Here is a 14,443-nt window from a genome sequence, read left to right as displayed (position 1 = left end):
AAAGGTAACTTACAAGTATATTTTGGTAAAGGGTAGCGAGGGGTATAAGGACCTCTACCAATATCTCTCCATGGTTTGATACTCTTACTTTTGAAACTAGCTACAATATACATGTGCACGTGCAGTTATCAGCCGGGCCGACAAGATTTTTGGCGAAGGCAGTCGGTAGGCGGGAACAAGGGGAGGGGGAATGTCATTCGCACCAACGTCTCGCACGGATGAGGATCGCCTCTAGTACGGCTCTAGAATCTATTCTTTTGTGGGTTGGAAGGCTGCGTTTACCTACCCCTTAAAAATATTAAGATTTTGGCGAATATACGGAATCTAGCGATGTTTTTTCTATCCAAAACCGCATACGAGCGGCTTATATGCGGATTGGATCAATATGAAAAATCTACTAGATATACCTTGCTTGGCCGTGCGAGACTCAGGGCGGCTGCGATGCTCTTCCCTAGTTCAGTATTGCTCATGGGCTGGCTGGTGTGGTCCTCGGCGAATCCTTGGTGCAACGAGAAATCTGGACACCTAGAGAAGAATGGAAAATGCAGGTTGTAGGCCGGTAGGACCCTATGTGGCACACGAAGAAAAGAATCGCTCCCTTTTTTCTCCAGACCATACGGAGAAGAAAACCTAAAACACGTACTTCCTCCGATTCATATGACTTGAGTACTTGACACTAATAAAGATGTATCTAGACACATTTTAACTATAGATACATCTATTTTAGTGGCAAGTAATATGGATCAGAGGGAGTACAAAAGAAACAAAATAGGTTAGCAACTCTGATCTAATTATTTCGTTGTTGACGGAACTTAACATGCATGTTGATAGACACATCTGACGGACGTCGTTTCACCGAATTGGATCCGGTTCCCCTTACATGGTGGCGATGCCATAGGACAGGGATGGCGTTAACCACAATGATATGCTCTGCCCATCGTCCGACGAGGAATGCGTGGCGATGTGGACAATTTTTTGAAAACAAAGGCAAAAGCTTTGCCTATTTCATTGATCAAGAAGAAATTCTTACGGTTAAAAAATAGCCAAGAAGGCTAGGATACAAAAGCCTACTCTCGCGGAATAATATCACTCAAATGCTTTGCTCCCGCAGCCGCAAGAGGTGTTTAGCTTGATAGACGCAAGCAACATGGTGGGCATCGAAGCGAAATTTTTGAATACCCGGGCATTCCGCTCATTCCAAATATCTCAAGCCACAAGCAAACACAAGGTAGTGAGTCTTTTCGTCTCGTCGTCCCTCCCACCCAAGCAAGCGAGCACCACCGCCTCCTTGACCGATGCAAAATTGCTCCAAGGTGAGATGTCCATATGAAATAGGCCGAGCCACTCCTTGATTCCCTTCCAAACTCGGATAGAATACCGACATTTGAGCATGATGTGCACCACGGTTTCCGGCTCACGCTTGCGTGTAAGCCTATCTTCCGTCCATAAGCGATCTTGGAGGATCAACCAAGCGGAGAAATTGCACTTTAGAGGTGCCCAATTATCCCAAACAGATGCCTTTATGAAGGCGTTGGTAGGCGCCTCAAATTGTATTAAATAGGCCGAGGCGGCGGAATATCTTCCATCACTTATGTGCTTCCAAGAAATTGTTTCTCCGGAGTGCTTCATAAGATTAATGGCTTGAATCTTGCTCCAAAGAGCATAGAACTCAGATATGTGGCTGGCCGAAACGCCTCCTCCCATAGAAAGGTTCCTTATCCAAAAATCATCATTTCGTGCCTTATGAATGAGAAGTCTTTTTCTTTGATATGGCAAGAAGGGAAGATGCTATGTCTCTTGGTTTCATCCCATCAAGCCAAGGCGCATGCCAAAAATTTGCGGTCTTCCCATCTCCGATGGTAATGTTGATGGAGGCATAGAACAACTCCATGTCCTTGTCGTCGCATGGTGTCCCAAGCCCACCCAAGCTAGCTCCGGTTCCAACCACTCATACCAAGCCCATCTTGGCCTCAAGGCCCTTGCACATTTCCCGAGGTCTAACATTCCAAGACCTTCCATATTCTTTGGGGCACTCACGAGGTCCCACTTAACCTTGCATTTGCCATCGGAAACCTTATCTGAGGCCACCCAAAGGAAAGCACGCTCGAGCTTTAGCATAGCTTTCATGATGCTCAATGGAGGAGATAAAGCAGTTAAAAGATATATTGCTTGGGAGGTAGTCACAGATTTGATGAGGGTCGTTCTACCGGGGGTGGTGACACATTTTTCTTGCCCAATAGAAAGCTTCTTTGCCATCTTGTCCACAATAAACTGAAAATCCACCCCACGAAGACGGTGGACCGAGAGCGGTAATCCCATATGCCGAATTGAGAACCAGGAACGCAAGGTGGGGAAACCATGGAGAATGGCATCGAGATCTAGCAGGTAGACTGCACGAAATTCATCAAGACCGGTGCTCAAATAAGAAACCCTCACAAAAGTCAGATTGATTAGCGACTCCCGGCAAAACTTGTGCTTATCCAGCACCGGTCTGGTACGTGGTGTATATATGAGCCTTATTACGTGTAGAAATCGATGCGCCTGTACCTGGAGACCGGAACTGATACATACCGGTGATGGTAAAAGCTTTGTACTCAATGGGGATAAATAAATACAGAGATAGATATAGATAAGTACAATTTAATTATAAGTATTACAGTAGTATAAAAAATCCATGTTTGTTTAGGATGCACAATATACTACTTGTCAATGTAATTTACTGGAAATTCAGCTTGTCAACAATATCGTAACTGAATTCGATCACACATGTACACGTGTAACAAAAGAGAAACCTAATGCACACACAGAAGGTCGCCCGCCTTTGGCAACATCTGCCATCTTCTCCAGCCGGTCGCGCATCCTTTGGTCAGCATCGCCAAGCGGAGGCGCCGATGATGGCACGGTCCTGCCAGCCAAGTAGGAGGCATCCTTTGTCCTCGTTGAGCCGGTATCCATCGCCGGCGCCGTAGAGTCCCAAGAGAACCTGGCTCTGGCCGACGGCGGCCGGGCTGAGCGGCACGGCCTCGAATCCACGGCCCTCCATGATGCGGCGCCACCGGTCCAGTCGCTCGTGTCGCGCAATCCGCTCGGCGCCCTCGCACGCCACCACGTTGCGGATCTCTGGAGCCAGAAGGCACTGCTCTACCTTCATACGCGGCGCTGAGTCCGCCGGGAACGTTGCGTCGAGCGAGTCGAAGATCGCTGAGTAGTAGTGCAAGGCCTCCAAGAACCTGTAGACGAATTCGTTGATCAATTTAACATTTAGCTGTGCACTATTATCCTGTCGCACGTTTCTTATTCTCACAATTCAAACTACATGGTTTATGAAGAACAAACAATTTAACTGGGAACGAACTAAATGAAGAGGAATCTAATTTTGTGCCTACCTGCCCAAGAAGTATGGTCCGTTGTGCCCGGCCTCCTGTTCAACGAGCGTCATGATTTTGGGCGCCTGGTCCCGGATCATGGACAGCAATGGGCCGAGGTGAGCGCTGGGGACGCGATGGAGGCGGTTCACTGTGTTCACCGCCAGCGCCTCACCGACGCGCCGCTGCAGAGCGGCAGGGCGCAGTCGCTCCAGCTTGTCCGCCACGGCGGCGTGGAACTCAAACGGCACGCGCAGCGACGCCGCGAGGGAAGCGAGATGCCGCCCGGTCTCCCTCACCGCTGCGGCCGGGTAGCCCACCCCTGTCAGCCTCAGCATGGGTGGGCCACCCTGCCGCGCCGCGAGGGCCTGGAGAAACGCCGGCCACTGGTAGCCCTGGAGGATGTCGAGGTCGATGACATGGACGCGGTCCTCCCCGTGGAAGGCCTCGAAAATGGCCTGGTTTGCAGTGAAGTGGGCAAACTTGATGTAAGGGCACGCCTGGTATAGGATCTGGTAGATCTTCAGGGTGTCCGGCGATGGCGGAAAGGGGTAGGGGGCACCAGCACCGCGTGGGGAGACGGCAGCTGCGGAAGAGGAGGAGAGGCGAGCGGCGAGAGCATCCGCGAAGTAGGAGGCGACGCGCTGCATGGAGTCGCCGAGTGGGGAGGCGATGCAGCGGAGAAGGTGGAGATGTCGGAGCGCGGAGGGCTGGTCGCCTTTGGACACGAAGTCGGCGCACGCAAGCAGCAGGTGCACCAGCTGAAGACCGCTGTCCTGTTCCTGCATGGACTAGGATTGTTAGGGGACGTACGTACTCATAGTCTGCTAGCTATGAGAGTATACTAGTACTTAGGATTTACTCTACGTTTGCTTGGAAAAAGTTCGATTGCAAGAGTGTAAATATCTCTTGTGTTGGTGGCTTGGTGGCACTCATGCGCAGATCGTTCATATGGCAGTAAATTGGGCTTTAAGGGGAACAAACCAAAGCGCTATGATTTTACTAGAAGTAATTGTGTGTATGACATCAAATTCATACGAAGATTCAAACTTAGAGCGGCATGGATGCATCAACCCATCCCAACCACCGCGCTATGCCTTAATTCACAATCGTACTGTATGTGGATTCTAGGAAGGCGAAACTCTGTATAATTATAGGAAGGCGGTAAGGTGTTCAAGTTTGTTAGGGTACACCGCTCCCTCCATCCCAAAATAAGCTGCTCAAGTTTATCTTTTTTACTGTGTAGATATATTCATATGTTGAAAAACTTAACTTGATTATTTTGAGACAAGGGGAGTACTAATTTTCCATCGGAAAATATATTACTAGTATTGTAGGGTGGCCGCGCGTGTCTCCATCCCTTCTTGAAGCGTGTCATGGACACCCCCTGTTCACTCCCCTCCGAGTACTAGGGGAAACCCTACGTCCAGTTCGCTGGATCGGGAAAACGCCGCGTGCGTCGCTTCTTGAAGGTACTGCTTTGCTACTTAGTGATCCGAGGTGCTTGTAGCATGGTGAGACAACTTCAGAGGTCACAACAGTTGTTGATTGCCATTGTCTAGTCGATCTATCTTTGGCTCCCTTTCTACCTTCTTTTTCTTTTCTGTTGGGCATGTTTGTGTTGTTTCACTAGCATTTTCTTTGCTCGATGTCTAGTATGATGCGGTTGCTTTATTTATTAAACGGGACGAAATTCTATGTCGAGGATTTATCAACCTATATATAAAATCGGAAAGTTTAAGATTTCACATTCTAGTATATCTATTTTCTGGAAAACAAAGTTCAGTTTTGCCCTTGAATTTGCTTTGTTAGAAGCCTTCATCACTAGCTAGTTATCCATTCTTACTTTCCTAGAAGTTGCTTCATGTAATTTACAGCTACGAAAAGATTCGAAAATGCTACTGCACTAAGCAATGGCGGACCGGCTGCTGGTGCACTATAGTCCTCTAAATATGTTTTCCACACGTTCATCAGTTTACCAGTAGAGCGTCCTAGCTAGCTTGATTGTCAGGTATGCATATACGCGTGCTAGTTGCAGACACTGTGGCCTGTAAAAAAGATTAGGCTCTTCTAGAAAGTTTCCATTTCGGCGATAAATATCCCTGCCAGCTTCTACGCAAAATTCCAATCAGAAAAGACCATGGCTACTCTTGGCATGCATGTTGAGATAACACATCCGTTTCCAGCTAAAAAGAAGTTAACACCTACGACAATACTGCAGTCTCCTTTGGGCGAGCGAGCTAATTTACTTATGTATATACCACACGTACGGAATGAATGGACTGTGACCATTTGGACAACATATCGTGTCTACGTACTGTAATCCAAATTCAAGGACTTGTAAAGTAAAGCATAAATGATGCATGACTGCAAATTAAGTTTGCGTGAGGAAACGTATCATATGCATAGATGCACGCTGTGTTACTTACCTGCTCAACCTCTGACTGGATCACCGACCCCAGCATGCTGTGTAAGGAGGAAGAATCTCTCCATTGCTCTGGCTTTGCCATTTGGTGCTGCAGTGACAAGCCTTGTGCATCTCCGAACTGGCTCGCGTAGTACAGGTGATCTTGATCTGGCTGATGTGAGACTGCCCCCAGCTGAACACCGCCGGCCAGGACCGCGGCTGCTCCCGCCCCATCCTCACCTCCATACCCCGGCTCCGGCATCGCCAGGCACTCCGAGAGCGTCGGCAGCTGCGAAGACGTCAGAGCACTGGCGCTCTGGCCGGCAGCAGCCTTCTCTGGCAGCTGGTACGCTAGGTACCCTTCTTCCACAAAGGGGTCCATGGACGGCAGAGGGAGATTCTCGCCATGAACGACGTAGGACGAGGAGCAGGAGAGGGAGGATGGGCCGTTGCTTTGCCTGCTGCTGTTGTTGTTGTTGATGTACACCTTGTGGAGTGGGCTCATCGACGATTTGCCCTTGTTGGCAAGGTTGTTGTACTGCGTTTGGGGGTTCGCTGCCTCCACCCCATGCACGTAGCCCTGGTGGCTTGTGCTGTTGTACAGGTTGGAGAAGGTTGTCCTCCTTGGGGAAGAGACCAACTCTCTCTTAGGGGAGGACACCATGTAGTCTCTCTTGGGTGAAGACAACATGTAGTCTCTCTTTGGTGAAGACAGCATGTAGTCTCTCTTTGGGGAGGACACCATGTAGTCCCTCTTGGGGGAGGAGACCATAAAATCTCTCAAAGGGCTGAAGTCCCTCCTAGGAGAAGAAGACATCAAGAAGTCGGCACCGGACCCGGCGCCGATCTGGTCGGCAAAGAGAGACTCCCACATAGCAAGGTCAGGTGACTGGATCTCACCATCCATGTCCCCATCGAACCTGAGGGCTTGTAAGCCAGCTAAGGCGTCGATGGCATCGGGATCGGTGGAAGAAGCAACAACGTTCGACTCGGAGAACGAAGCGGTGGGCGATGTTGGAGCTTGTTGGTGTTGTAGCTTCGTGCCGGAGGTCATGTCCGTGCTGCAATTCAGTGTCCCCATGCTTGAGCACATGAGAGAGTGTCTGCCGATCACGCCTCCCAACTATAGCAGCAATGATGCATAACAGAAACACCACCAACTGCTCAAATGGGATGGATAAAGATTTTTAGGTATCTAGCTGGTCTCATAAAACCAGGTTCATAGAGAAGAAAGGAGGAGGTAAATGAGAGATGAAGGTTGGAATGTCCAGCTTCTCTTTGTCTAGCTTAATTTGATGATAGGTGTTGAGAGGGACCATAAAGAGGAGCTAGCCAGAAGCGTGTGCCCTGCAATATGAATGGACGTGCTTGGAGGCATCATGTTGTTCTGTACGCACATCACGTCTCAAGACGGTGTTTTGGTCTGTTGCTAAAAATTAAAGTATACGATAGTATGCTTTGGCTAAGACTAGTCACAATGCATAGTATCATATAGAAGTATCATGCGTATGATACTACTACATGTTACTATCTCCACAATGCATGGTATCATATACTAGTATCATAGTTTTCATATATTAATTGTTTTGTAGAATCTCAATGCAAATATATGTACAAGATTTACTTGACATTAATTTTTCTAGTAGTATGTGCTATGATACAGTATCTACCTATGATACTAGTACCCTCTCTCTCATCTTTAATTGCACTGCCACATCAGCATTTTGCATGCATGGAATGCATGATACTACCTATGATACTTCCATTGTGGCTAGTCTAAATTCCTTCTGTTTCGAGGCGCCTGTGGTGACTTCGTCAATTTCAAGATCCAATCCGCCGGCTCAGTCTTCTGAAGGTGCTCATAGGGGTAGGGTGTGCGTGTGTGCGTTCATAGGGGTGAGTGTATGCGCGTGTATATGAGCGCCTGCGTTTGTACTGTGTTTCTCAAAAAAAAAAATTCCTTCTGTTCTCTTTTGTTGTTGGCTACTGCTCATTGGTGAATGGTATCTGTGCAAACAAAACGATAAAACTGGTTTCACAAGAAACCAGATCATCCAAAGTAAAAGAGACAATAGAGTCGCCTGGGAGGAAACCTATGGCACCTTTGATGAAGAAATGTGGAGAGAGAGAGATACTTCTCTGTTTGCGGCATTGTTAATGCTAGTTTTTCTCTCGTAAATTGAGCTAGTTAATTAAGTCTCTGGAGTAAGAGAACGTCCTTGCTATTCCTTTGTTTGCATGCAACACCATCGATCAAAACAAAGCAAGCAACCCGGGCATGCATTGGGCAGCGTTATTTACCGTGATTAAGACTACCCACAATAAAAACTATAGGCGTTAATTACCGTTTCCCCTGCCGCTGCCTCAAAGGAGACGACGCGGGGGGCTGTAGGTACACTTGTGCTCTCTTTATGGTGTACTGCTCTCCATTTGTAAAAAAAAAACTATGCCTCCTGGAGACCGACATAGTCTCTGGTATGCATCTTTCACCATTAATTTTTTTAGACATAAGAGCATCTCCAGCCGCGTCCCCCAAACCACGTCGGATTGAGCGTTTGGCGGACGTGTTTTGTTCGTGCCGCGTTTGGGGGATGTCGCTCCCCAGCCGCGTCCCCCAAATGCCGCCCCCAAACATTTAAAATACTTCTTTTTAACACAGAACCATTTATCAAATATAACATATGAATAAAAATGTTTGCGAGGATTGTTTTCAAATTAAATTACAACAAACAATAAAACAAGTAAACAAATATAATAAATAGGGCTAGATGTTAGATCAAGGTGCCACGGTATTTCCTTTGATCCTCCACAAATGCTCAACGAGATCAGCTTGAAGTTGTTCATGAACATTGCTGTCACGGATCTATGCGTGCATGGCGAGAAAATCAGCAAAATCTGCAGGCAACTCATGATCAACCTCCGCAAGAGGGCCCTGACACTCATAGGGACCAACATGTGTCCTGGCATGATTCTTGCGGTCATCCTCGATGATCATGTTGTGCATGATCACATAAGCCTGCATCACCTCCCACATTTGGTCGTGAGACCAGCTTAGAGCAGGGTACCGGACAATGGCAAATTGTGCTTGAAGCACACCAAATGCTCGCTCGACATCCTTCCTGCAAGCCTCATGTCGCGTAGCAAAGTGGGAATTCTTCAGACCTGATGGATTCGATATTGTTTTGACAAAAGTGGCCCATGTTGGATATATACCATCGGCTAGATAATAGCCTTTGGTATATTGGTGGCCATTGATCTCATAGTTGCATGGTGGAGCATGCCCTTCCACTAGTCTGCTGAACACCGGAGACTGCTGCAACACGTTGATGTCATTGTGTGATCCCGCCATGCCAAAGAAAGAATGCCAAATCCACAGGTCATAATCTACCACAGCTTCAAGCACCACACTGCAATATCCATGACGCCCTTTGTATATACCTTGCCAAGCAAACAGGCAGTTCTTCCATGCCCAATGCATGCAATCGATGCTTCCAAGCATTCCAGGGAATCCTCTGGCAGCATTTTGTGCCATGATCCTTGCAGTCTCTTCCTCAGTTGGCCCTCTCAAGTAGTATTTTCCAAACTTTCCACCACAGCTCGGCAAAACTTGTACATGCACTCAATAGCAGTAGACTCACTCATGCGAAGGTAGTCGTCCTGTGTATCGGCAGGTGCTCCGTATGCAAGAATCCTCATGGCGGCGGTGCACTTCTGAATGGACGAGAACCCGACAACGCCTACAACGTTGAGCTTGAGCTTGAAGTAGGGGTCGAACACTCGAACGCCATGGAGGATATTCATGAACAGGCCCTTGCTCATCCTGTACCGGCGCCGAAAATTGTCTTCACGTGTTGCACCGTCTGCAAAGTAGTCGTTGTGCAGCATGGTATGCCCCTCCATCCTCTGCCGGGGCTTGGACTTCCTTCTCCCCCGCCTTGATCCTCCGTGGCGCGGCCTCTTCCTCTTCTCCGCCTCAGCGTCAACCATGTCCTGGAGGGACGCGATGATCAACAAATGCTCCCACAGGTCGTCGTCGAAGGCTTGCTCGTCCTCCAGCAGCAGGGCAAGCATCTCATCGTCGATGTCCATGGCTAAAGCAAAATCAATGGTTAAAATTGCGCCGAGGCAGACGACACAACGAACAGCGGCCAATCGCGCCTACCTGGCAAGTCGTCGAGCACCTTGTGTGCGCGGAGGTGGGGCGGATTTGACGGCGCGTTCTGGGACGCACTGGCGAAGCGGCGGCGGCGGCACGACCGGCGGGAGCCCCAGCCGCGACGACGGTGCCGACTATCAGCAGAGATCAGACGTCCAAACGGCCGGGAAATCCAGCGGCGGCGGAGGGGTGGGAGGCGCGGGAAGGAAGGAGTGATGAGAAAAAAGGCGCGAACCAACGGTTTATGCAAATAGTCGCCGACATGTGGGAGCCCGCCTCGCTTTTCGTTGTGTTCGGCGTGCCCGGAGCGTCCCCTGTGGGACGGGGACGGGCTCGGGGCGCCGAACACCGTATCGGGGCGCGCCGGACAGAAATGGGCTTTGGGGGACGCGGTTGGAACGATTTTTTGGTCCGGCACACCCCAAATTGCTTTGGGGGGATGCTTTGGGGGACGTGGCTGGAGATGCTCTAAGGCTAGTCATAGTGGGGAGTAACTTAGACTAGTAACATGACATATGTTACTAGTCTAAGTTACTACCTCTATAGTGGGTAGTAACTTATATGTGGTGTCATGCATTATGTTATTTACTATGGTGTAGACTCAACTTGTCTTGGGGTGTGTGATGTTATGGTAACATAGCTAGTTACCACCTCACTCTCTTTCTTCATCCATTGCAATGCCATGTCACCAAAATGCCTTGGGTTGTACTAACTCCGACCCAAGGAATAAGGCGCACACGTATTTCAAGACGAACTTTGACCATACAAATTGAGCAACAAAATCTTGGTTATATTATACAAATTGAGCAACAAAATCTTGGTTATATTATATGTAATTAGTATCGTTGGATTCGTATTGAAAAGCACTTTCTGATGATGTTAATTTCATATAAATAATCTTTATATATTTAAAGTAATACTTAGTCAAACAAAAAGCACGTAAAACGAGGGCGCCTTATTCCTTGAATCGGAGGTAGTATGATGTTACTAGCTAAGTTACTCCCACTATGAACAGTCTAAGTAGTGCAAAAGTTGTAAAGTTTGTATTAGGCTGGCGATAGTGGTAAGTACCATGTAGTATCATGCATATAATACTTGTGTATGGTACTATCTCTATAATACGTAGTTAGTATCATGAAGTAGTATCATAGTCATGCTATATTTATCGCTTTTTAGAATCTCAATGCAAATTTGTGCACAACATTTATTTGGCATTAATTTTTCTCGTGACATGCGCTATGATACAGTATCCACCTATGTTACTCCCTCGGTTTAACATGCACGCACGTAGTTTAAAAAATTACTTTGATCATTATTTTGGTCAATAAAATATAGATTATATATCATCAAAATTATATCATTCGAAACCTCTTTTGAATACGAATCTAATGGTATAAATTTTGTAGACATCAAATTTATATTTTGTTGACCAAATGGATGGTCAAACTTTATCTTAATCTGCGTGTGTGCCTATTAAACTTGGGTGACATGACCATTGGACGAGGCTCTGGCGACTCGGTTGGCGATCTCGCCACCCCAACGCCGGCGACGGATCGGAAGGAAAGCAATGAAGATTGTTCGCCGGAGTGGCTCTGCGGGAGTCGGTTCTGGATGTTGCAGTCTTCAGACAAGGAGGAAGAAGGGGAAGAGGAGGGGGTTTCATCGGCAACGGACTTCGACAAGACCTTGAGGTACCTATGTTGCACGTCGTCGCTGGTGAGTGGCAGAGATATCGTCGAAGACTTGTCGGAGCTGGCACGACGAACCCTCAAAATGATCAAGAGGCGTGATGATCAGCTTATGGCGACCAAGGAGGCTATGGCGCTCACGTCACACAAAGGTACGAATTCACCGTTCTCCTTGTCGCTGGACAAGATCTCTGGTAAGACTAAGGTTCAAATCAATCCGGCCATGGAACCATCGGTGTTCTTGGACAACAGTACGGAGGGGTGGACCATCGTTCGCCGGAGGCGTTGGTCGCCGGTGATCGACAGGAGGGCACACGACCCGAGAAAAGCGGAAATTTCAAACGTACCTAGTATGGGCCTGGCAAGGTTGCGGCTGTAATATCCCAGGTTTAGAGGCAACAAAATGAGAGAACACCAAAGTGTGCATTGCATTCATGCATAGAAAATCCGGGGAATTTTCGCGCTTTCAAATAAAACTTACCACGAGAATTGAAGTTTCACTTGACTTGCTGAAATTAAAGTAGATCATCAAGTCAAGCGCTATAAACTTCACTGTGATCTTTGCTAAACCTTGTTTTGGGTAGAGATGATTTGATCTATGGATTAGATCAAATGGAATTAGATTTACAACAACACATTCTTTAAGAATCAAACCCTAACTTATCAACACTTAAAAGTTAGCAACTACCTTTGTGTGTAAATTAATTCACTTATAAATAAGTTAAACCACAGGGTCTAAAGTGCATAAAAGCCACACATTCTTGTTTAAATCATAACTTATTAAATACATGGAATATCATAAAACTAAATCCATTTACATTACGAATTATAGTTCAAACTATTTGAATCAAACTAACTATGAGTATTTTGAAATTCATATGACCATGCCTTGGTGAAATCAAACCCAACTATCCAAAATTGAGGAATAACCTTCAACTTTAACTTTTTACCAATATTATAATGTAAATACAATCCAATATGATATGATGACTCATCCACAATAATAAAACCATCCACATGATATTTAGTAGCAAATGCCACTTGGCTATCCAAAAATAAATCATATGAGAGGATAATCTCTATGCCATGTGGGATGAAAATATCTACATGACTTGCTCTCCAAGCTTTGCCACCTCATGCTCAAAGGATTGCTATGGATGAGGGCATGACAACCAAGCACCTTACTCATCAAACCAATACAAGAGTCACCACCTATGTGTCATGATACTAGAACTTGCCCAAGCCTATAAATAGAGCCACACCCTTCATCCATTTGATCATCAAGTACCATCATACATGGGAACAAACACATAGAGCCACTCCATGTGAATTAGCTAGGATCAAGATGAAGAAGCTAGGAGGTGGAGGCATACCACAAGAAGAAGGTTTATCAGATTTCCTGAAGAACAAGCTACAGAATATTGCAAGGTAGAATCCCTAGGCAAACCATATCTTTAGAGGATCATATCATCATCTCTTGAGTAGGATCTTAGGATATTCCAAGACATTGAGAAGTGAGAGAAGTTATAATACTAACCATAGCCATGTTCATACAAGAATATTATAGAAGTACTAATCCTAGTTGTTCAAGTCAATATTTGATCTTAGAAGTGAGAACCCTATTTCAATAACAATACCTTAGCAAACCAATTCTATAATCCTCACAACTTGGTATTTATTATAAACCCTAAGAATCTAGGATGAGTGTGATGAGAGGAATATTAAAGAGGGATTAGTGAGGAATGAGTGGATCTTGTCTAATGCATGATTATACCTTGTAGATATAAATGATAAGTTAACCCCATATGATTAATAGATATCATCCATCGCATAGAATAATAAGTATATCACTAGTAGTTAACCCCAGACCAAACCTCATGCCTTGTATGGAGGAGTAACCCTAGCCAATTTAGCATAACCTAGCTTATGCTTATATTCTAATCCTAGTTGTGTATCACCTTGGTAATCACTACTAAAATCCTAGACCACATTTAAATACCAATCCAAGTATCCCTTTGGATTATAAGTAGAACCCTGCCATGCCTCAAGCCTATTTAATACTTCAATTAGTGAAGTATTCCCAAAACCATAAACCTTGTCATATGGAACCAATCTACATAAGATAATATGCCATAACTTGTGTATCATGGATCACCAGTATAATCCAAGTTAGAAGTTCCTAAGCAAGATTAGTAATGATAGAGTTTATTCAATCATCTTCTTAAACCCTAAGAACCCACATGAAATCATAAACTCATTCTATTCACAAAACCATTTAATTGAAACTTCAACCTTAATTAAAATAGATATGAACAATCAATATTGTTAAGCACACTAGTTTAACCTAATAATATTTTTACCATTCACATGTTCTAAATTTCAAACCATTTAAATGGATTTGGTTCCTAAATTAAAAAGGGAATTGAAATAAATAACTAAACCATTTATATTTTACTCAAGTCTCACAAGATATCAATTAAATCCTAAACTAAATATTTGTTTAAACAACAAAATTATACAGTGAGCATTGTTTTCAAGTTATATTGATATTCAAATGTTTTAGAACCTGCAAGGCAAAACCAGAATTCAAATTTGAATCCAAATAACAAATAGAAACCAGGAAATCAAAACAGAAAATAAAACAGAAATAGAAAAGAGAGAGAGGGGCTTACCTGTCCACCGAAGCAGGCCTCAGCAGCCCAAGTAGCAGCCCGAGAACTAGCCCGGAACAAGCCCAGCCCGAACCAAATACCGTTTCGGAGTCTTTAAGAATCGTGCGAAGAAGGAAGCCACCTTCTTCTTCTTCCTCGGCGACGACAGCGCAGAG

General features: G+C 45.7%; 1 protein-coding gene across 1 annotated transcript; it reads right to left on the bottom strand.

Moving 5' to 3' along the window:
* Positions 1–2,866: 2,866 nt before the first annotated feature.
* LOC124685832 (GRAS family protein RAM1-like) lies at positions 2,867–6,853 on the bottom strand. Its single transcript, XM_047219866.1, has 3 exons — positions 5,795–6,853; positions 3,387–4,147; positions 2,867–3,230 (listed from the first exon to the last, which is right to left on the bottom strand). Exons 1-3 carry the CDS (start codon positions 6,851–6,853, stop codon positions 2,867–2,869), a joined length of 2,184 nt encoding a protein of 727 aa, XP_047075822.1.
* Positions 6,854–14,443: the final 7,590 nt, after the last annotated feature.

This window comes from Lolium rigidum, chromosome 2 (genome assembly GCF_022539505.1).
Source record: "Lolium rigidum isolate FL_2022 chromosome 2, APGP_CSIRO_Lrig_0.1, whole genome shotgun sequence".
Lineage (NCBI taxonomy): Eukaryota > Viridiplantae > Streptophyta > Magnoliopsida > Poales > Poaceae > Lolium > Lolium rigidum.
Note: the sequence above shows the minus strand (reverse complement) of the source record. Positions and strands in the feature narration are given on the sequence as shown.

Bases quoted from the DNA above. Each gene is read 5' to 3' on its own strand.
- LOC124685832 (XM_047219866.1), bottom strand. From the start codon at position 6,853: ATGGGGACACTGAATTGCAGCACGGACATGACCTCCGGCACGAAGCTA. The intron at 4,148-5,794 runs GTAAGTAACACA...TAGTCCATGCAG, and splicing joins TCCAGTCAGAGGTTGAGCAG to GAACAGGACAGCGGTCTTCA. The intron at 3,231-3,386 runs GTAGGCACAAAA...ATTCGTCTACAG, and splicing joins GGACCATACTTCTTGGGCAG to GTTCTTGGAGGCCTTGCACT.